Source organism: Streptopelia decaocto, assembly GCF_964273445.1.
Source record: "Streptopelia decaocto genome assembly, chromosome: Z".
Classification (NCBI taxonomy): Eukaryota; Metazoa; Chordata; class Aves; order Columbiformes; family Columbidae; genus Streptopelia; species Streptopelia decaocto.
Window position 1 is genome coordinate 15,604,870 of NC_138657.1, and position 24,212 is coordinate 15,629,081.

Genomic DNA, 24,212 nt, shown 5'->3' on the forward strand with positions numbered 1-24,212 from the left:
GGCAGGGAGGGGTGGGGTAGAAGCTGGGCCCACGCAACACCCACAAGCTTTGGGTACTGACTTAAAATGCCATTGTGATGGCAGCATCAAAACTGGAAGTCTTTTCAGAGTCTATGGCATCAGGATGCCCCTTGAATGTGCAAGAGCTTTTATCAGGTTGAAAAATGTTAAATTATTGGAAGATGAAGCAAAAAATATCAGTTGGGTTTAATTTCCTTTTGCAACTTTTCCTCTCTGCAAATTTCTGCCATAAACAATACTTTTGTACTAACAGAATCCCTTCGTGGAAGAAAAGATAAAGGTATTATTTTCAGCAGGGGGCTGTGATGTTGGGCTGAGTACTATTTTTTCCCAAGGTTTGGCTCAAGGCCACTGAGGCGAGCTCTTATGTGGGAAGAGAGCCAGCCCCAGGTCCTCTGTCTGTGGTGGCAGCAGAAGGTTGCCCAGCTTGCAAGCTGGAGGAGAAACTCAGCACTAAGGGACAGCTCCTGCTAACGGGTGCTATTGCTGCCGCTCATGGGCAACACCTTGTCCCACAGCTCTCTCCTTCCCCCTGGATGAGAAGCTCGAGCTTGGGATAAACATTAACCCAACACAGAAACAGCTTTCCCAGAAATGCCTCTTTCCAGGGCAGAGTGCCAGGATATGGGAGTGCATGGAATGTCTTTGTCGTGCACTAGTGCTTTTGCACTTACCTACAGCCTATAGAGGTGGTTCAAATCAAAGAACCTTACAGCCTAGTACCACCCAGGGCCAAAAACGGGTGAAGACGGGAAGCCTCCTAGCCTCTGCCTGTGTGCAAGCTCAGGGCCTTACAGAGCCAGCAGTGGCTTTCTGTATGTTTTGCCACCCTCTAACAATTTGTCTTCTCACAATCATCTAAACTCTTGGTGGCCCCAAAGTAATGCAACAAGGTGATCTACAGACTAATTGCATGTTCTAGGGGGAAAAAAACCACAACAACAACAAAAAACAGCCTTTTTAGAGTTGGGACTGGTGTCCCAAGCTTAGTATTAATGCAGAAGCAGAGGGCTTAATTTAACAAGTTATGTTACACATACAGCAAAGCTCAGTAAAGGCTGACTTTGGGGTGGAAACACACCTGTTTGGTCCACAAACACCAGCACAGGCAGAGGGAGCTACTGGGCTGGGCAAACAGGTCAAACTGTTTTCCAAGGACAACAGTTGGCTGTGGCAGCACAAATTACCCTTGTGCACTTCATGCAGGGGTAACCTCTGTTCAAAACACCCTTGGCACTGACTGATCATCACTGCAGGTCTTGCAGAGGCCCAAGCGACTTGCACGGGGCTAAGCTAACTTCTGGGCCCAGCTGGCATCTCACAACACAAGTTCAGTGCTTTTCCGTAGCCCTAAAGTTTGCAGAGCAGAAGGGAAATAGAGTAGGGCCCATGAGGACACACTGGTTTGGCCCTGAAGTGCAGGTCTGCACAGGCCTTGCAGATATTCCAGCATCCACCACATTTTAGTAAGGAATAACCACAGGTGACTGGTTGGTGGTATGACCAGAGGAAATGGCCCTCAGTGAATACACACATGGAGCAAAACGAGGAGGTGGTGAAGACACAACAGAAGAGAAACTTTTAACACACCTGAGATATCCTTCCCTTCTGATTTCAATAAAAAATTATTGTCTGAATTTACCACCAGAGACAACAGCTTGGTCCTCATATCTTCTTCAGAAAAGTTTATTTTTAGTGGGTCATTATATACTACATAGACCAATGTTTATTCATACTGTAGACATACATCAGGCTATGGTTTGGTCTAATAATGCATGTTTCAAATGCCTTTTTTAAAAAATATAAGGGCAAGATGGAAGGAAATATTTTTAAGCTCTAGGAAAAATACAATTTTAAGTATATGTCCAATTTCCATGGTATTGGTTTAAGATAATGCCTTTCAAAAGTCCATAACAGTAGCAAAAATCTGTATTTGTGTGCACCCATTCACATAACAGCATGAGTAAATTAATTAGCAACATCATCTGTTAAAAAAACCAAACTTCTGCCTTTTGAGCTTCTCCAGCTAGATGGCATCATTTTAAAAGCAATGCATTTTTCTGAGATAGTGTGGTAAGACTGCAGTAGCATTTTCTTCTCATCCCACACTTTGAATGTGTGCAGCTGTCAGTGACATGCAGGGGACCCACCTCACTCTTGGGTCATCTATCTGCTCTTCTCAAAACCTCATTTCCACTTTGATTACTTCTGTACTGTGTGGCTGGCCTCCACAGCTCTCTCCACAACTCAAACTTTTATGCTTGTTTGAAACAGGCTGATTTATCCAGTTGTGCCAAAGACAGGGCTGAGGCAAACCAGATGTCTCAGGTGAGTAGGAGCTGGTGCTCTTTTCACTAGTATATGATCTTGACTACAGTTCACCTGGCTGAGAATGGTACGGTCTATGAAACTTTTCTTTCCATTCCTCTGCAAGCAGACAACTTCATACCACAACAGGATTAAAGGAGGCAGCATCCACTGGGTTCAAGGTCAGTCTAAAAATGTAGAGCAGAGCCCCACTTAGAGTGAGATCTGCTGCACAGTGTCCATGCCAGCACTGCAGGCATACCTGGAATAAAGGACCACTCAGCAGGGAAGCAGGGCAGGAGGATCTGGCAGCATGTTAGGAAGAAGTTGTATTTATTTGAAGCACTTGACTCAGGGGGGTCTGTGAAGGACTGAGCTGCGCAGGCATGGCATCCAGCCCAGGGGAAAGGCAAGCTTGGGAGGCAGAGAAGAAAGCTGCCAGACCCCATTCTCAGAGGCAGGCAGGGCGCCTCTGTGTGCTGGACCCATGAAGGCCAACTCCTTGGTTCACAGGAAAATAATGGATTTTCTAAGCCATCTTTTGTGACCTAGTCAAAGTGGCTTACAGGTGGCAGAGTGCCATATTCCATGGGTCAAACAACTTCAATACAGGAAATACAGGAAACTTTTACAGAAAAGACCTCCTCCTTCCCATTGTGAAGGAGAGTCGGAGACAGAGGTATCAATGTAGAAGCCCAGCACAGGAGGAACAGAACTCTGAGGCAGAGACAGACAGCCACACACTCATCCTGGCCAAGTGTGAGATGATCAGAAGACCCAGGTGTCCCCAGTAGTCAGTCTCCGTAACATTAGGCCCTACCTGCAGCCAGACTACAGTTGGTTTAACACCAAGAGGAGAGCTCCTCTCTGAAGCGAACTCAACTCCGGAAGGCACAGTGCTGCCTGGGTCAAGCCAACCCATAGTAGGCTTTGCTCAAAGCTAAACAAAGAGGAGAGGTAGCTCCCAGTATTTCCCAGCCAGGCACGAAGACACAAATTGTGCTCCTATGGACTTCCCCAGGAACAAAAGCAAATTGGAGAAGCAGCTCTGCTTTCCCACAACCCACTTTATGTGGCCCAGCCTGAGCCCCATGGGAAGATGTCCAACATTCATCTGGAAACAGTGTCATGACCCAGTAACTGCAATATTAAACAAACACTCCCCTGCCAGGCTAGCCACTGAAGGCACCATGTCTTCAAACAGAAGGTTTTCTTCCTCACAGATTCAGAAGCTTTGGGTACTAATAAGGGAGTGCTCTTGGTTCATTATTTCTGGTGATTTTACTTGTACACAAAGATCTGTTTCAAGCTGTCATCAGAAAAGACAGAATAGTCCTGCCTGGCTGGGTCTTTTGCACCATGTCAACTTCTGTCATAGAACCACAACTGCTATTTCCTATGGACCTTCAGCTGTAAGACTGAGCCGCACAGGACAAGATGGGCTGAATGGGGAGAAGTACGGAAGAGGATAAAATTCCTTTGACACCTTCCAAACCATTACAAAGTCTGGCTTAGTACCCAAAAGGTCTTATACGTACAGCCTTGCTTCCTGGGGCAGATGAACTCCTGCTGTGACCACCCTTCCTCCTCTGCTCCATCTCTAACAGACAGTTGCTATTGAAGACCTTCTGCAAGGTGGGAGGGAAGAGATGAGGAATTCTGTTTTTGTTAAATCTCATCTTCCTCTTCACTAACGAACTCCTTCAGGTCCTGAGGCCCCTGCTCTGCTCTCTCTTTTACGTAGGCTGCTTTGATCTGTTCCAGCTCACACAGCTCTGCCTCCAGCTCTTCCCGGTGCATTGAACGCCGGTTCCTCAGCAGTTTCATGGGGAAGGGGTTTAAGTCGTTGAAGGCAATGTTCATCAGCTTCCTGTGATGGAAAAGACAGGTCTAGTGAACTGATTTACTAGCTAGCACCAGACAGTAACATATGCCAAGTGCATCCTGGAGTAGGCAAAGAGCAGGGCCTCAGATTTCACCTCTCTGAGCTCAAAAGTCAGCAAGCAAGAGAGTCTTAAAAGAATCACAGACAATTCCTTCTGACACAAACACCAACCCAGCAATGCTATAAACAGCCTTACCCCAGACCACCTTTAAAGGTCCTGGTGTACAGCCACCAGTCAGGAGATACTGGACCAGATGCACATTCTGATGGTCCCTGGGGGAGGAATATTCCCAATGCTGAGCTCTTCTGATCACAGAAATCTTCCTCTCAGACACATGTTGTCATTAAAGGTTGTGACTGCTGCTGCGTTCCCAAATACCCAATGACAGCCGAGAGAAACTCAGCAAGTGGCAGCACAAGTTCCAGCTGGCTGGCCCAGACTTCATGGCCTGCTCTGCTGTAGTGTGCCTTTTCCCAAGCCAAAAGGACTTTAAGTAACACCATGAAGGGAAGTCGAAAAGAGACAAACTGATCCATGTCCTATGGACCTGTCAACGTGTGTGCATCACTCTTAACAGAATGGTCACAACCCTTTTCAGGCTGACCTAACAAGCTAGCAGGTACAAACCCAGGATGGAAGGCTGTCTACAACCCACAGTCCTACCTGCCATCCGTGATCATTCTTGTGAAAAAGCGTAGGTACTGGTAGATCTCCACACTGTCATGAATTCTTAGGATTTCCTCCTCGTTGTATTTAAAAATCGCAAGAGCGTAGCGGAAAATCACCTGGAGGGTTGAAAGGCATTTGACTTAACAAAGTCTTAGGCAGTTGAGGGACCAGGCCCTCCTGACATAAAACATGGGGTGGGACACATAGCACTGCAGTACAGGCTGGATGCTGAGCTTGTCCTGCTCTCAACAGGCTGCATTAGGGCAGGCCTAAAGAAGCACAGAGCTAATCCCAAGAGAAACACCCTCTGTAGGCAAATCTAGAACCCCGGAGTATAACAGCTCCTCCAAAAGGACCCACAGGGATTTTGCAAGGATTCTTCAGTTCTCCCTATGCAGAAGGGCAATGCAAGATTCAGATTTTCAGACATTCTCTGCCCATCTTCTGCTCCCTGTACCTGTTATACTCTCAGTTATGTCTGAGTCACAGAGCAGAAGACACCATGGGCTGTCAGAGATTGTGCACAGCATCAGAGACCAGGTCTGTCTGCCAGCAGCAAGTACACAGACGATACAGGCCAGGACGCATCAAGACATCCCACCAAACAGGCAGGATAGGACAAGAGGCTCAACCCCACATCTCTCTGACACATGTGTATGTCCATCACCCTGCCATCGTGTCACAGAGGTGGTGCGGTCAGAAGGCCTAGACTTGGAGTTGCACCTTAGTTCCTTCATACAAGAAGGCATCCCACACTCGTAGCAGGATGTCGCTGACCAGGCTGTCCACAAAGGCCACCAGAAACCAGTTGAAGGTGATGAGTGAGACATCAATCCGATACTGCTTAAAATGAGCCATGAGGCGAGGCAGCTTCTCTGACAGGAAGTCTTTGAAGACTCTCTGATCTACCTGAAGTTGACAAAAAAGAAAACAATCAAATCCTAGTCAAGGGCAGTCCTGGTGTTGGAGGAGAGGAGTGGTGCAACAGGACAGTGGCCCATGCATGCTACAGTAATCACTGGTGCTGCCTTCTAGCCTACACACACCCTAGGAACAGCTGAGCATCCTTTGTCTCCCAACCTTCCAAAATGTCTGAGCAGTGTATTTGTGTGCTGTATGCAGTGCAAGGTGTGGAGCAGAAACAGCACCAATATACAAGCAGAGATACATACATTCTTCTCTCTCAGAGGATCGTATTCCTTCCCAACCTCAAAATCAAGAGGGAAAATGCTGCCACATCTTCCTGCATCAATCTGACTGGGATTTTCTGTGATGTCATGAGCATCCAATTGAATGACAGGGATTAGAACCTGCCCAGGTCTGAATGACTGCACATGGCCCAACAGAATAAACACCTAGAACCCTTCTGACTTCACAAGCAGGACCTGATCATCTCACTTAGCTTCTCTTTGTGGTCTGAGTACTGTCTGTGCTCTGCTTCTGGCTGCATGAGCAAAGACACAGAAATGCAGTTGATGAGATGCTTGACCCAGGTTTATAAAGACTTCATCTCAGGGAAGCCATGGTTTAATGAGGGGAAGTGCTATGGAGCAAGATCATGGTTAGGTCTTCCCCTATGCCATAAACTACACTTTGCTGTCACGTAACAGTACAAACCAGATGAGGTGACATGCTTGTTTTTTTAAAATCTGCCAGAGCTAAACCTTAAGTTTTCCAGCTAATTCAGAACCTTCACTTTACCAAACCAGCCCACAAAGTATCACTCTAGACCTTCCTCTTTCCATGGGTCTTGGCTAGACTTGCAGAGAACAACCATGATGTCAGGAAGTCTTTCTAAAAAAGGTTCCCTCAGCTGACAGTCTTTTCTCACCAAATGCAGCGGAGCCTCTGTGTTTCCAGTCTGACATGTTTTCCCTGTCAATCACTATTTGTTGAGCATTGAGCACTGCCTATAAAATCTCACAGCTAACACTACCTGCTCCAGACAGACATTTTGCTATCTGCACAATGATTTGGCTGCTTCCCCAGTCTGTGGGTTGGCCTCTCCACCAGCACACCACTAACCCAGTAAACATTAATCAACCAGCTCAGTGGGATAGTCAGTTACTCTCAGCTACTGATGCTTGTAGCCTCATGTATTGTGGGCCCACAGATACAACCCTCTTCTCTCTGAAAGGACCATGCACAATAAAGACACCAAGGTCACAGCCAGGCTCACCAAACTGGGCACTGCTGGGTGTGGGTGGTACAGTCACGCAGTTACAGTTCTATTGAACCACATGGGATTTATCTTGGCTCTCTGCCTGCCTGGAAGGACGCAGTATATCTGATACAAGACAACACATCTTGGAAGGCTTGAAATTCAGTGACTTTGAACCAGGAGTGTAAGTTACTCATAGAACAACAAATAGCCAAAGGTCTTTCTGATCTCCAGGGAACCCTAAAGCCTAACTAACAAAGAATTTGACCAGGAACTAAGGCAAGTACAGTGTATATAAAAATCTCAGTATTGTCTTCCATCTGCACATTGCATTCCAAAGATAGAATGCAGTTTCCAAAGAAACATCTCAAGGGCTGCAGAACGGTGTGTTGTTCATACACAGTTCTACATGTCAGAGTAAATGCTTCACCTCTACTAGGCCCTCCTTAAAATAAGTAACTGTGCAATTAATGGGCACCTTCCTTCTGACTAACCTGATCTTCAAATAATTACTCAGGAGTGATGCCGAATTTCCTAGTGCTGAGGATCAGTTTTGCTGTTCCTGTGTAACAACTTTGGACTCTCAAGTCTACAACACCTCTACAATGGAAGGGATTGCAAGGTGGTATCGCTGTCCTGAGAGAAATTAAACACACTGCAATCTGGCAGCTTGCTTTTAAAACTTCACTGAAAATCACTGTATCAGTGTCCAAGCAGAAGTGAGAGTGCCCAGCTTACCTGTGAGGTTATCAGTGTGTCACTGTAGTAGTCTGCTGGCATTAGGTTCTCCACGATATGGACTAGGCACCAGAAAGCACTTTCCTCATCTTCCAGGACCAGGAGAGCAACAGCTGCCAGTCTGTGATGGACAAGACATGGTAAGGCAATGCAGTACTGCAGGAGGAGACATAGGCCAGCACAGGAACTGCAGAATCCAAGATCACTCTTGTCATATCTCTAGCTCCATGAACGTTCAAAACATGAAACATGGCAGGACAGTTGGTGAGAGAGGCAAGCGATCTGTTCTGTGGGTTTCTGAAGGAACCATGGGGCTGTGATTCTCTTCCCCATGTGCCTCTGTCAGCAAATAGCAAGCATCAAATACAGAACTGGTGTGACAAAGCCAGACTCCCCAGCTAACGGGATGTTCTGTAGATCTGTTGAAGTTAGCAGTGTGCTGATTTTGGCTATGTCAATACAGACAAGAGCTGACCCAGAGATACTCCATATTATGTGATAATAGCTTAGCTTCGCATACATTCTTGTACAGCCCTTACCCCCTTCAGCTCTGACCTACCCCCTTGCAGCCAGACTGGAAGGATGATATCTAATATCATGGTCTACCTAGAGTGGAAAATGTCTTTATGAACACCATTCAAAGAACAACAGGAATAGCTTCCACAGACTCTCCTCACATGAAAAGATCTAACCAGAAATTCCCTTCTTGCAGCTGGTGCATGGTACCTTTTTCACTTGGCAGCACAATTCTAAGAAGCCTGGTTTCCTCTTTCCTATAACCTTCTTTGGGAACTGGAAGCTTTCCCTGAACCTTCTCTTCTCCACACAGAACAATCCCAGTTTCCTCAGCCTCTCCTCATGTCATTTGCTACAATTCCTTCATCTCACTTAATGTTTCCTTCAACTCTGCACAGCGAAAAGGGGAATCACCAGGCTGTTCTTCTGCTGAGCACATTAAGACACAGAAATTCAGACCCAGCCTCATGCTGTTATTCTGGGACTGCCTCATTCTACCTCCTACAGCTGCTCCTTCCTGTTCTGTAACTATGGAGATGCCAAACGACTGAATCCTGCTGCTTGCTTGATCCCAGCAACAACACTGGATGAAAAAAAACTAAACACAGAATTCTGCAGGAAAATACCTAGAGCCAAGGCAGAACTCAAGAGAGGCAGGAGCCTAGAGTTGCTCAAATCACAGCCAAGAGCACGTGTCTACACATTCCCAGTGCTATCCCATGAAGAAGCAGCATATCTGGCTCCTCACCTGTTCAGCCCCTGGCAGTATCCAATGGTAGGATTGTGCCAGGAGAATGCCAGCAACACCCTCCGGAGTTTGGGGATGAGCTGGGAGGTGGGAGAGGAAAAATGTTTGTTGTTGGTCAGTGTGCGGGGCAGGTCAAGCTCGATCTGCCGGCAGGCAGGGTGCTCGGTGCTCTCGCTCTGCCGTAACAGCCGCTGGTAGTGGTCAGGCAAATGGCTGCAGTGCCGGCTGATAATCCACCTCCAGACCCGTTGCCGATGCTCCACTGGAATGCCACTTCGGATCAGGCTCTTCAGCTCTGCAGAGGGGCTCAGCTCTCCAACGCCATTCCACCTGTCACGGAGGGGCTTCTCCACTACTTCCTGCCTCCACAGGTTGTTGGACTTTATCTCCAGGGCTTGGATTTTGGCCAGAAGCTTCCAGTCCTCAACTTCATAGTCCGGTACAGTCATAAATCCATACTCATCATACTCACTGTAGGGACACAAGACAGATATTATTTCAAAGGACAGTGCTGGTACCTGCGTCAAAGGCCACTCACTGTTCGAGACCATGCCAGATACAGCTTGCTGCCAGGTTCCTGTCACCCGTGCACAGGTACGCCTCCTTCACTGCTTGGGCAGCTGCATGTGAGAGCCTGCCATGTCCACTGTTTCAGGGCCTTGAAGAAAAATGAAAGCCCGTAGCCACGGCATACACACACAAACTCAAATCTAACTTTGCTTTGAGCTACAGCTCAACCTCATCAGACCCCGCTCAACCTCACCAGACCCTTGTCTGCCCTCCCAACTCTAAAGCTCAAGCTGTGTACCTTCTCCCTACCATATCCCAGTGCAGAGACAACTCTGTATGAAGGGACCACAAAATTTTGGGGCATCAGACCAAAGAAGAGAGATCCAGAGTCTCTTCTGATGTCTCCTTGTACACAATGCAGGAGTGTGATAGTACAGGGGCAAGACAGCATTATGTTCTTGAGAGAGAGACCAAGCTTGGCCTTGGGGTCTCATCTCCAAAGCTACCTGGAAAACCTGTGAGTCTGACCAACCAAGTGAAATAGAAACTGCTACAGAACTGGGGCTCTAACTGGGCAGAAAGGCATAAACTCAAATGCAAGGTCCACAGCAGCACTGGTGATAAAGTTCTCTGGAAGGTCTCCAGTCCAGCCCTGCTTCACTGCAGTATTGTTCCCAGCACTAGAACACAGCAACAGTGCCTTTGTATGGCTGGCACTAGAAAACCCCAAAGGATGGAGATGACCCACCTCCCAGGTGACCTCCTCTCCTACCAGAGTTTATCCTCATGCCTGGTGTTTACCTCCCAGGCACACCATGGCTGTTGTCATTTGCTATACTGTCTGCCACTGCCATGAAAAGTTTGACTGTAACTCTTCGTACAGTGACATGTTGCTATCAAATACTCGTGGTCTCCACACCACTGAACTAAACCAGCCTCTTTAACACCCACTCCTAGGTCATGGCTTCAAGTCCCTGCTATAAAAATGTCCCTGGATCTTTCTTGACTGCACACTCCCCTGCATGGCCAGACTCCTACAAAGGTGTGAATATCCCCATGCTCTTGCCTCTTACCTTACAGGGTTCAGGTTAAAACCTTCTTCTGCTTCTTCCTTCACATCCCACTGGAGTGCTTCCTGAATGAGGTTCCTCACCAACTCAGCATGGGAGCTGGGCAGGTCAGGCACAGCCTCCTGCAGCTTCCGCAGCACTGTCAGGTATTTGCTCTCCATCTGGCAGTTTCGTGCTTGCAGACAGGCACACTGATGGGGAAGCAAAAGGGAATGAGCTGGCTCATTTATGGTTCTTCCTGTGTTGCCACTGCTCTCTGCTGGACTCGTCTGCACGTAAAGTGAAGACTACCGAACACCAAAGCCCCAGAAAACACATCCAGCAGTTTTCTACAGACAGTGGAATTGCAGCCATGAATGAATCACCATGGTCTATGAACAAGCACAAGATGCAGTAGACAACATGCAACAGAAGTTGCTCGTTGAGCGGGAAACCTACTACAGCTTCACCTACTTCAGCTCCTGCATTGCATCAGTGAATGGTCATATCCCAGCCAGCTCAGCTCAGGATACAAGCAAAGACCCACCACTTCAGCTTAGTTCTTTGCAGGCTTTTTCCTTCCTCCTGAGACAAGTTCTCTACCCCACACGGAGCTATATCTTGGCAAAACACAGCACTCCTGGGACTAAGCTACAACCCTGTTTTCAGGATACACAGTAGCACCAGAGACAAGGTGACCACATGGCACTCAGCAACCCCAGCCCATGGCACTGGTACACAACATCGTTCAAGCACAGGAAGCCCAACTGAGTTCAGGCAGCAGGACAGGCCCTGCCACTACCATACTTGTGTGCACACAAAGCACACAAAAGGAAAATGGAATGAGGACTGTTAACGCATTCTACAAGTGGGAAACTGAGGCCATACAGGTGACAAGATTCACCCAATGTCTCACAAGAAGCCCAGTGAAGACCCCTGCTCAGTGGGAAGCAGTAGTAGAAAATAAAAACAAAATGGAAACCACAGAGAGAATTAGGCTGCATACAGAGAGGACAGAAAGGGGTGTGGGATACTGTCATACCACCACTTTAATCTGCATTTTGTCTCACACTGAAGCATGTTGGTCTGATTACTTCCTCTCTGAATGTTACAGCAATTTCAGGATCAGAGAAGGGCAGTAAGTTAGGATGAAAGCTGGGTTTCAAAGGACTAGAAAACAGACGTAATTATGGCAATAACACTTCAGAAGCAGCTTTTTGCCCTTTTCCAGAATCCAAGACTGTGGAGACATATCTTAAAACCCAGGGAAGTAAAACCCAGGCAAAACTCACAGAACAAATGCCAGCACACACCATCAGCCTGGGGAAGTGGTTCAGCAACAGAAGGCAGAATGAGACAAGTCTGAGAGTAACCAGATTATGCACATTTACAAGGCTAGAAACAAGAACAGAGCTTAAGAAAACATAAGATCCCTGATTTAGCTGCAGGATCTGAAAGTGCTGCCACCTGGCAGTGCCAAGACTGGTAGAGAAGTCAAAACTAGATGGAGCCAGGGTTCAGTCAGTCTGCCAGCTCACAGAAAAATTTTGATTCCCTAGTGTTGCTTTTTAATTTGTATCTAAAAGCAGAGCTGAAATGCAGAAATCTGGGTTAAGTTTCAACATCCTTAAGCCTGAGCTTTACAGGCATTTTACTTTTAATGAAGAATGAAAATTATCATGTCTAATTTGGGAAAAACAAAAATCAGAAAAAAAGGTCACACTAAAAAAAACACATTGGGAAGCTCATTCCTTCATTCCTGTTGTGTTTTGGACTAAAATCCATTCAAGTGCTGACTTTTGAAAGAAATTAGTAACAGCTCCCACCAAAGAAAAAAAGTCATTTTGCCTTACCTTCATGAGAAGGGCTTTTTCATTCTCAGCAACTCTTGTCCAGAGTCTAGTAACCTGGTGGATCTCTGAGTTGAGAAATTGGTTCTGGGTTTTGTATGCATCAATATCATCCTGCCACAAAGCAAAACAGTCACACAAGGAGAGCTCTTGAGGGCCTTGAAATCCCCTCCTGGTTCAAGGACCCCAGGTGTAGATAGTGTTAAGAAAATATCTCCATAATTTTGTGTTCTGGGGAAAAGATGGGACTCCCTGCTACAAACATTGCCTACAAAGGAAATCAAGGCACAACATTAAATAGGAGTGTCATGAATAGACAAGACACTTGAAAATGCTAAGTGCACTGCATGTACATGTTTGGAAAACACAGAGACATCCAGGTGATATAAAGCTAGAGAGGCACCTAAATAAGACGAGGATGTGTTTTCTTCCATCTTTTAAAATCTGACACAAATTTCAGCACCAAGGCTGGCAGCAAAAACAAACACTCTCCCACAATGCAGTTAAGTGGCTCTTTTAGCAATTCTCCACCCCATGCTAATTGGTCATTATAACTGTGCATACAGGAAAACAGAATAGGCTGGATTTCAGAAAAACAGGACATGTTGGGATACTGCAGAGGAACAAAGCTAGTGAAGGGAGCAAGTGAGACTACAAATGTGAAACAAAAGAAGAGCAAAAAAAAGAGGCAGGCCCAGAATGGTGACAAGGAGTCAAACAAAACAGGCTCTGAGCTGAAGCTGAAACTGACTCAGATGCTTTTGAGCTCCCTGTTGGTATCAGGTGAGACCCTTCCAGCCTGCCTCTGGTTTGGAGACAGATGGAACAACTAGCAGAAGCACATTCTGTGCTTCCCACAAGGAAAAACCTCCCACTGAACCAGAGGACAAAGCAATGGGACCCCTCAAATGACCTGTGCTACCTCACACACCTTCAGGTGCTCAATCTCCTCCTGCTGCTTATACAAAGTCTCTGCAGTGATAGTGTTGGCTTCTTGCAGGGGGTCAGAGAGCTCTCGGGCCATCTGCTCTGTCAAGGCCATGATGACTGCCTGTTTGGCGTGGTTCTTCTCCATCAGAAGCTGCACGTGCTCCTTGAGTTCCTGGATGTGGCTTTCTCTCAGAGTCAGTGTCTGCTCCAGCTCCTTCTTTTCTTGCTCAAGAGCTTCCAGTCGACTGGTGAGATCTGCAATTTGTCTCACTTTGTGGCGCACCAGCTCCAGCCTGTCCTTATCTTCTGCTGCAGTGAGATACATGTTAGATACTCTTTTCTCCTGCTGGGCTGCCTCCAGAGCTTTGTGGAGAAGTTTAACCAGCTCCTGGAAAGGGAATACAAAGGCATTACACCACACTGCTAAGGGAATGGCAGCACAGACCCAACCAGTAATGAGTGATCCAACCAGTTATGAGTGATCCAACCAGTTATGAGTCCTCAGAATCTCAAATTTGACTCCTTTTAGAAGCAAAACCGAATGCAGCAATTTTGACATCACAGTTCTTCCCCAGTAGAGAAGCTCTGCTCTCAGAGCTTGGCCTGAAAGGTCTCTGCAACAGGCTGCAGATGACCTGATTTTAGGTGAATGGCTAACAGACAAGCTGCTGCTAATGCTACCTGAATTCTGACTTTCTAGTCATCCTTCTTGGGAGGTCCAGCACAGACTGGAAGACCTGTTCAGTAGTGTGGTAAAACAGGAGGGAGGAAAAAAATGCAGTCTGCATCTCTTCATGCTACCAGAAGGAAACTGCTGTACCCATTTTAATCTTCCCTCTGCCAAGAGTCCACCCTCACTCCATTCCACATGAAGGCACAAAAGCTTGCCCCAGCAACATGCTGCTGATTCGGGCTCTGACACCTCAGCCACTTAAGGAAGAAAATCAAGGATGCAACTGATTGCCGACCATGGGACCTGACTCTTCTGCTGAAAGAGCTAACACCATCATTAGTGGAGAGCCTAGCATTACTCCATGCTTTTAAAAACAGTATCATTCAGGAGAGACAGCCCTGGCAGTGACTCATGCACTGACTTCTACAGTCAAATCACCTCCCAATGGTGGATCACTGTTAGCAGCACGACTCGGGCCGGCAGCTCCTACCAGTGTCACGATACATATTCAGGACTATACTTTGTGCATTCACTAAACAGTCGTGCACCAGCAAGACACCTGCAGAGCACGCTCTGATCTTTTTTTTACCACCCTTTTCCAGCCCATCTGATAGCTGTGCTTCCTAGCAATGGCTGAAGGACTGCCCATTCTCCCTTGTGCTGGGCACGATCAGGAACATACAAAGTGATAACATCAGGAGCTTCAACTGGTGCCTGCTGAGCACTCCTCAGCCTAACGCCAAGGAATAAGGGACGCCCTGTGACCAGGCTTGGTCTGCCCTTAGGGTCTGCCCTTAGAAGCAGAAGACTCATCTCCATACTCACCTTCTGCGACTTGACTTCCTCTGTGAGTGTCAGGATCTGTTGCTGAAGGACACTCACTTTATCCATTGGGTTCCTCTCCCTGGACAGTTCTTCAGGTAAGCCTAGGAAGCCACTGTTCATCCACCTGGCTTTCCTAACCCAGTTCAGCCTGGACTCCACCTTTCCCTCCTCTGGGATCCCCTCCTTTACTGAAGGGAAATAGGATTAATTTATACAGAATCAGGTTGCCATGGGAGGACCCACAACAGCTCAGCAGGGAAGACTGACACACAGGACAAGGAAAATTGACCTGCTAGGATCCACAGGGTTGAAGCTCAGACAGTAGGGATCAGCCACAGGTACCTCCAGAATAAACAAACCCATGATGTTTTATAATACCTGTTAACCCACCTTGCACCCCACCCATCTATCATGCACACAGCAAATGCAAATTACCATCATGGAGAGATAACTTCCCCAGCATGCAGTGGAGCTGCTGAGCTTAGCCTGTGACCATGCAGCAGTTTAACTTCTACCTCAAAGAAATACCAGTATGGGCTGGCACCATGGATCATATTTTTGCCTCTGCATAAGGTTCCAGAGGTAGGAAATAGACAGATGCAGGCTGCAGCAGAGGCAAAAGAGTTGGTCTAGTGCAAACAACACAGGAAGGGACCTGAGACAATGTGATACGGTCTTCATGTTCCATGATGGTTTGCCACCCTCTCCTTCCCTTTCCTGCCAAGTCTGACTCCCTGCTAGAAGGCATCATACTCAGACCAGCTCACACAGCTCAGTAACAAGCACCTGCACACCCGGCCTCCAATTCTGCCTTTTGCTGATCATCTGGGTCCTCAGGATGCTCCTGGAAGTCACTGAAGCTAAAGACATTCCCATTGTTCCCCCAGAGCTGCTTGGAGCCACAGATATTGTAGACAGTGTTTCTGGAACAAGAAGAGATCAAGACAACCTAGTGAACTGGAGAAGTCATGGTCACTGAAGTCAGTGCACACTCAAACGATTCAATGCCTTACCTCTCCTCATATCCCACCCCTCCTCCCCAAACCTGTCTTCTTCATGTGCTGAAAAAAAGAACTGTTCATAGCACCCACAGGTCTGAGGGAAACAAGGCTGTAACTGATATAAATCAGGTTGGTGCCACAAAATCAGCACCAGCACAGCAATGTAAATCACCTGGAGATGTCTACCCAGGTGCTTGAATCCTGCACATATGTATGAGGCTGGACAGAGGGATCACAGGTAACAGTAGACCAACCACAACCCTCCCTTCCCTCTCTTTCCCTCTCCCTCTCCTCCTTCCCTGCCTTTCCTTAGCTCACTGTGGAAATCCCCAGGTGGCAAGAAAAGCTCAGCTATCTACAGCACAGCCAAAACTGCCACAACAATCACATTTGAAGCAGCCACAGGTCCTGTGCTCTGAACCACATTTAATAACCTTGCCACACCAAACTCAACAGACTTTGATGCAGTAAAGAGATTCAGGAATAAAACGGCAATCAGACTCAGAACCAGTTTTTTATAGCTGCTGCTATCAGGTATTGTCAGAAGCACTAAGAGACGACTTTACAGAACCATGCAGAACCACAAATGCACAAGTATTCTCTGTAAAACCTATACAGGAAAGTGGGACAGTTGCGTGTTTCTATGCAGGTCTTTTCCCTTCTCCTCCTGTGTTGTCTGTCAGCTAAAGCAAAAGAAGCCTCTTGTTTTGAGATCTACAAAAGACTCAGTGTCAGCTGCTTCCTAATTGTCCATGAAGCTGGCATTTATATATTGCTTTTCTTTTGCCTGGTTACAGTAAGGTTCCACAGCAAAAGAGCAGACATTTCTGACTTCAGGGAACATATTGGCTTACAAGATGAGCACACTATCATTCCCTGTTGTCTACAGTTGGCATTCACACAAAGCAACCTTCCTACTTTTCTCTACCTCATACTGCATTTTTTTTTTTTCTAAGACAGCAGCAGCACAGGGATCTGTTGAACTTAGCTGAAAACAGATGTGCTACACTCATGAAGACCCAGTCTGACAGTGATAGAGCCTCAAGAAATACTCACAGAACCAGAAGAGCAATAAAATTTGAAGTTTAAAAGTGGCGATTGTTATTCAAGTTAGCAAAAGCAAGGCTGGAGAGGTGGAAGGAGATATGATCACATTATTTTTAATCAAGGAGGGCAGAATGCATAGTCTGAAAAATAGTGCAGCTGATCCTGATGCCCTTTGGTCCCAAGGGAGATCGTTCTTCCTATCAGCATCAGATTGTAACCACAGGAGTGGTGGTAAAATATAAAGCCAACCCTGGCACAAAAACATTTGGCAGGTGCCAGGCTACCTACCACACCTGTGGCCACTTATACATTTTTGGATACATGTAAACAAGTTACTAGGACACACTGAAGGAGATATTGATGGGCATTGTTTTTGTGCAACTGTAACTGCCCAGCACCTGTAACTTGTAGCCCTGCTAGAAATACACCTTGTGACTGCAGACAGCAACACCATTGTACGGGGTGGGAATATTCACATACTCGAAACTCAGCAAGCAGTAGAAAGCTGTGCAGTGTTGTGCCACATAACAGGCTCAAGCATGTTTTGTTTGGAGTTCCTGCTTTGGAGGGCGCACAACATTCAATGTCCTTTGAAACCACTGGAAAGTGCTTACAGGCTCCTACCACTAATCTACCAAGCACAGCTCAACCTTTCCGTTTGCCCTCCCAGAAGTAACGTGCAGGTGCATTGCAGTAGGCACATAAACCCCTGCCTACCCTGAAGAAAGCTTAAACAAGCCCCAGGTCTGCCACCAGGATCTTTGCTAAAAGACCTACATAATGTGAAATGCATTGGAACAGGGGCATATGAAAGACCCTATCACAGGAAGTTTACTTTTGCCTGGAATATCCTTCAAAAAGCTGCTTCACAGTTCTTCCATCTAGGCAAGAGCCCCATTTCATACAGCACATGACAGGCAAGGAAGGCAGGCCAGCATGTCAGCTCCACTGCATCTCTCCTCATGCACTTACTGTATCTCTGTCCAAGGGTGCTTTAGGGAGATGTTCTGCAAAGCAGTAGATGTTTGGGGTGCAGGCAAAGATGCTGCCTTTAAACCCACTGCTTCTGTTGGTGTTTTCACTGGAGGCAGGAAGTCTTCATTGTAAACAACATCTACATAAAAACAAATCAGGACACAGAAGCAAGTGACCAAGACTATTTGATTTATGCTTCTTCACGTAACTTGAGAGCCAGCAACATTTTACTACAGGCATACATTCCATGTTCAATTAGCCAGGTGGAACAAGGACAGTAGAGCAGGTTTGCTTAGTTTTAGGTCAAGTTACAGAAGGTTACCTGTACAAATAGAATCATCTATGCAAGGACAATAAAGTGACGTCAATTGTTTGTATATGAGAAAGACTAACCCTAAACAACCAAACTTTAACTGCCTAAACTAATAAGGAAGGGAGCTGTTGCTGTTCTTTTCCCCTCATTCCAAATGGTGTTTGGTAGTTTTAACATACAGAAAATACTCCACAAATATAGTTTGTTACCAAACTCTTGCCTGCTGTAGCAAAATGCCGCGGTACCCAGAACCTTTTAGAGCAGACGCTTACTAGGGAGGGGGTTACTTTTTTCAAACAAAATGTGCATTTAGTCATAACTAAGCGGGTGGACACTCTGCTTGTGCCTTCCCCGACCCACTGGCCTGTCCACTCCCATTGCTAGGAATTCACATCTTTATCCCACGGCTGCTGGAAAAAAAAAAAACAAAAACAAAAAAAAACAAACAACAACAAAAAAAAAAACAACAAAAACAACTTGCTTTCCGTAAATTTCACAGGCCTTGCAAGAGGAAGGGAATATACCAAATGTGCACACTTCACATGTGTGTGGAAAGCCAAGAGGTAATTCATTATCACAATATACCTGAGCATCTCCAGTCACATACTGTGTATTAGGAAACAGCCTATTCATGTTCATCCATAATAAGGCCAAAAGTTCCAAACATCGACCAAGCTTTGATAGTTGGCACCTGCATTTAAAAACCTGGCCAAAACCTCTGCCCACTTACAGATGGGGAGCACCATTTGTCACTGGGGGGCTGAAAGCAAAAGAAAGGCTGATGTATGCAACACCTACTTGTTCTGCCAGCCAGAGGTTCATTCACAAGCTGGGAGCTGCCCACAGGAAATCTGCTCTGAGCGTTGCAAAATTCCCAGCGTCTCATTTGTAGCTGCTGCAGCCAGTACATCATTGCCTGTTTGCTGATTGCCTAACATAACACAAAATAGGAAAGGGAAGGGAGTGACCTCGTCAGCATGAGACACATCCTGAATGGCTGACTACCACTTCAGCAGAAATAAAGGCCAGCTGTGTCAAGGCTATGCTACACCCTCTGATCCTAATGTCAGTTTGGGTGAACTGAGAAAATCTTCAGCATGGCCTTAGTAACAAAACCTCAGTGGGCCACTGACCTAATTTTAAATGATTTTTGGTTTACTATGCTCCAAGGCTAAGTAAAAATGTCAAAGTTATTTTAGACAGGAATCATCCACAGAGCTTCTTACTAGTGATTTCCACAGAGATAAAAATCTAACAAAGGTTCCTGTTGGAGCAACCATTTTAGACAGGGGAGCTCATTTCTGTTCAGCAAATTACATCTGGACTGCAGGACTCCTCAATTATTTTAATTCAGCATATAGTTCACCTTTTACTCCTATTCTGTTAAACAACAGTCATCTCACAGGTAACGGAGTCCTAGTCTTGCCAAAACAATGTAAACAATTCAGGTCCAGATGGTAACAGTCCAGGTTGGTACGACCAAAGTGAAATTCAAGCTAAGAGGTATCTTAGTAGAGATGTGTCTGTCCTGACTGGGAGTGTTTTATAACAGCTCCTACAAAAAGATGCTGCCCCTTACCTTCAAAGTAAAAACTCTGCTTGGTGTTCTGATCTCAAAAACCCCTTCCCCGTTTTCCACCTTGCAGTCGAAACTGGCGTTGGAGAGATCGATAGACCCCAAAGGGTTGATGTCCTGTGCAGTTCTGTAATATAGTAAGTTACATTTGTTTTCATCGTAAAAGAACCAGCGAGACTTCCAGGTCTTGATTGGCCCCTTGATGCCCAGCTTATTTAAATAGCCACAGAGCTTTTTTCTGGATGTTTCTCTGTTAGGTTTCAGCTGTACATTTTCCAGTTCTCCAGAAGAGGAAAGAATGTCTTTCTCTTTTGCTGAAGCTCCATCACTGCTGTTATTGTCTGGATTTGACTCCACTAAATTGCCTGGAATGGCAAGGGGACAAGCTCCGGCTTCTGGTCGTTTTTTCATCTCTTTCAGGAAATAGGATCAGATCAAAACAGGAAATTCTCTAGGTAAATAAGTAAGAGCAGATCCTGATTATATCATCATTATAGAACCTGCAGCAAATGAAAAAGGAGGAATAAGCTCAGGTCTGGCATACAACAAAAAACATTCCCTAGCTTTCAAACTGCCCAGCCAAGGTCTCTCACTTCTACTTTTGGTCACTGCTCCCTGCCTTCCTTGGCACAGATGGCCTCTATATGTCTGTTTTCTCCCTCTTCCATTCCTAAATTAGCCTGAACTAGCAACCAAGAAGCAGTACCACAATCTCCTGAGTGAAAAATAAGTACAGTCTGTGGGTATACCAAATCACCGGTAATAACCACGGCATTGGAAGCAACAGACAACAAGGTTAAGTGACAGTTGCAGAAAACAGCGTAAGATAACAAGCTTGGAGGGAGGGGCGATCAAGGGATTTCAGGTAAGCGTATCTTGGCATTTCCACAGAATGTCCAGCTAATATTTTAAACAACAATATCTGGAGAAAAATCCAGCCTTATGCAGCATCCTCATAAATCATTTGTGTCAGCTGAGGGTTGCTGTCAAAAAGCTTGCATACTATGTGTTAGGTCTCCATGCAACAGGCTTTGATGGATTATGCACCAGAGAAAGTAACTATCTGATCCTTGCAAGAGAGACTTGGTTGCTCAGTGGCCGGAATAACCTGCTGGGTTCACAAAAGGAATGCAGTGAGAGAAAAATGGAAAAATAAGGCTGGAAGGGATCTGTGGAGGTCTCTAGTTCAACTTTCCTCCCAGAAAAGGGGCCAAGTTCAAAGCCGTAGCCAGCCTGGGTCCACATTCAAGTGAGTTTTGATCATATGCAAAGATGGCAATTCTGCCACATTTCTGGGCACTTTTTCAAGTGCTTAACCATATTGCAGGCATGATTTTTTGCTCAGAGCTGCAGACGCTCATGTTTTAAATATCAATAAATGAAAAGCCTACTAGAGACTTCTAACATATCTGAAGCAAACACATAAGCAAATAAATTGTTGCAGTGTTAAGTTAGTGGGAATCCAGCTAAAAACACAAAACCATTGAACGCAACAGCTGAGTGACAACACGTGAGTGGCGATTAGTACAGTGGAGCAGAGATGTTGCCCAAGCTCACATTCTTATGAATGACTTATCCTCATGAGTGAAAGAAGGCTTAGGCATCATAGTGTTGGCTAAGCACCATCACGTTTATTGCTGCCCCCTCCTGTTCCCACACTAGCTTTTTAGACAACTACAGAGAATGTTCATTATTTCTGGAAAGATACTGAACTTCTTTTCATTCACTTCCCTGACACCATGGATCCTGCTGCTGAACACATTCACAAATGCCAATAACAAGCACCCTTCATGAACATGCTGTCTCAGGTAATCTTCTGAAATACCCAAAAGTTTCATTTCCAAGCTAATTTTGCCTGGCACAAAGGAAACACCATCAGGAGGAAGAAGCAGTCTCAACTCTCCCCAACAGACCCTGGGGCTTTTACAGCAGTACCAGCATAAGGACCTCCTGTCCCATCTGAAGGCTCCATCAGACTTCTGCCTCTTGCCAGTATCATGGTCCAAAAGTCCACATCGTGCACGGGACCAGGTAAGCAATTTGGGTTCAAGCATCAGGTTATTAGGAGTCATGTCAGATCTGCACTGCAAAGCACTCTAGAGGAGATCTCACCTCCTTAAGCGAAGCAGAGCGATGCCCCTGGAAGTCACCGTCTGCTGGTGTAGAGGTACTGCTGCAAGCACCACGAAGCAGGTAACCACAGTCTCGAAAACAAATGCAACAGCAACAGAAGAGGGGCTTCTGCCTCAAGTTCCCTTCGGTCCAGTCGCTGCTTGAGAGCTGTCTAAAAAATATATTTAACTGGAAGGAGGTCTGACACTGACTCAACAAAAAGAAAGCCCTGCTCAGACCTTTCTGGAGCTGCTGGTATGAGCAGCGCAAGGCAGCCCACGCGCCCCTCCCCGTGCCTCCCCAGCGCCACAGAAGCGCCTCCCAGCACAGCTGCACCGCGCTGGGGCACAAGCGAAGGCTGCTGGAGCCTGGCACCGGGCTGCGCCGCTCGGCGCGGCGGGGACGGAGCGCGGCACCGCTGCTACCGCCCGCCTGGGCCGGGGGGGCACCGCAACGCCAGGCTCGGGGGTGCACCCGGGCCGCTGGGAGGAGGGTGGCGGAGGTGGGGGCTGTGCAGAGGACCCGCGGCCCACACGGGGGTACCTGCTCCGGCCGCACGGGCTGTCCCGGCCGCGGCCCCGCGCTTCCTGCGGGGCCGGTCTGGCGGCGGGGCCCGGCGGGGCGGGGCGCGGCCCGGGCAGGGCGGCAGGGACGGGGCAGCGGAGCAAAAGGCGTGCGAGACGGGATACCCGGCAGCTGCACCCGCAGGGAAAATAATTTAAAAAGGACATTTCGGCCGGGTATCGGCAAGAAAATCATTCGCCAGGGTGATGTGGCACCAATCGGCTCAGGCAAACAAATTTCACATGGTTAAAACGGTGGCACTTGGTGTCACAGGAGACTGGAGGCTGGTAGCATCAAGCTGAGCCAAAGGGTTTCAGACTGACCCCTGAAAAAGCCTCCAAAAGAGGTACTGCAGAGAACAGGGGTGCCAGAGACTGCTGTAACCCAGGGGGCAGGTCCTGAGAGAGTGCAGGGGGATGGGGTGCAGAACACAGCCAGGCTCACATGCTCTCTGGCAGCTGAGTCTTCTCCTACCTGTGCTGCCAGAACCTGTTGGGCTTGGCAGGCACTGGGCTGGCCTGCGAAAGCACTTCTCACACCTTTCCCCAGGAAACGGAGTCTGCACGGCTTTGACTTTCTGTGCATGCCGCAATAGCTGAGTGCTGATGATTTGACTCATTTCTGTTGGTCTCAAGAAACCCACCTCTAAGTTTAGCTAACTTTGCCAAGTTTTATCACCAACTTTAGTGGAGTACTTGAGCAGCAAGAAGAAAAACTGTCAAGATGTCTGGTGGCCCATCCTTCCACTGACCTAAGCTCTCAAACAGTAGCACACATGAAGCCAGTAACAGCATCCAAACTCTACACATTTCCAGAGCCAAAGCCAATTTAACCCAAATTTGACTTGCACAGCAGTTGGCCATTTGCCTGGATCAGTATTGATGGAGTCTAGTTCCATTAGGCAAAAGGGGGAAAAAAAGTATGAAGGCTATACCGGTGGTTGCATGAAATTCTTCTTGGAAGCCTTGGCTTCAGCCAGAGGTGGAAGACTGAGCGCAATTAAAAGCTATCAGGCTACGTGTATCAGCCTATGTGTAGGCTGCCCTGGAAGCACCTTCAAAGCCTCATTTGGAGTTCCTCAACTGGTAAATATCAGCATGGCTGCAAAATAACCATCCTGCTCCCAGTTTTACCTTATAATTTGGCATAGACATATGCAACCGCACAGGGAAATGAGCAAGCGGAAAGTCGGAACACTGGTTTTGTTGTCTAAACCGCAGCCCCACGTTGCTTCCAGGCCCAGAACACACCGTGTGGTGCACAGAGGGGAAGGCGGCCGTAGGACCAGCAGCAAAGGCAGTGCGGGAGGGGCCCGGAGGTACCTGGTGCCCCGCCAGGGTGCCGCTCTCACACGGCCAAAAAGTGCCCGCCCGTCGCCCCGCAGAGCCGCCCGCACCACGGCAGAGAACACGGGCTCGCGGAGCGGCTCAGCAAGAGGCCTGACAGGAGCAGCAGCCGACAGTGCGCGACACGCACCGAGCAGGGGCGACACTGCCAGCTCGGCCTGGCGCTGGCGGCGTTACCGGGCACAGCATCTTCCGGTGGCAGTGGCCCCCAGCGCGCACCAGGACGGCGCTGAGACCTCCATGAGCTCTTCGGAAAGGCTCGGTGTGAGGCCGCCAGGCGCAGCGGGACGTGGCGGCTGCCGGACGCCAGAGGCGCCGCTCCCGACCGGCCCCGTCACCGACTGCGCCCGCACAGCCGGACTGCGCGTGCGCTCTCCGCGCACGGCGCCTGTGCC

General features: G+C 47.4%; 1 protein-coding gene across 5 annotated transcripts; it reads right to left on the reverse strand.

Moving 5' to 3' along the window:
• Window positions 1–1,691: 1,691 nt before the first annotated feature.
• TBC1D2 (TBC1 domain family member 2) lies at window positions 1,692–24,145 on the reverse strand. 5 transcript variants are annotated; one of them, XM_082075384.1, is made up of 15 exons: window positions 23,948–24,145; window positions 21,908–22,079; window positions 19,799–20,295; window positions 19,018–19,150; window positions 17,904–18,045; window positions 15,670–15,806; window positions 14,884–15,071; window positions 13,387–13,773; window positions 12,459–12,569; window positions 10,630–10,817; window positions 9,047–9,517; window positions 7,783–7,903; window positions 5,607–5,792; window positions 4,878–4,999; window positions 1,692–4,198 (listed from the first exon to the last, which is right to left on the reverse strand). In XM_082075384.1, exons 3-15 carry the CDS (start codon window positions 20,204–20,206, stop codon window positions 3,997–3,999), a joined length of 2,796 nt encoding a protein of 931 aa, XP_081931510.1. In that variant the 5' UTR covers window positions 20,207–20,295; window positions 21,908–22,079; window positions 23,948–24,145; the 3' UTR covers window positions 1,692–3,996. The 5 variants fall into 5 exon arrangements, 4 of the variants coding, with proteins under 4 accessions (XP_081931510.1, XP_081931511.1, XP_081931512.1 ...); XM_082075385.1 differs by lacking the exon at window positions 23,948–24,145 and adding an exon at window positions 22,451–22,515; XM_082075386.1 differs by lacking the exon at window positions 21,908–22,079.
• Window positions 24,146–24,212: the final 67 nt, after the last annotated feature.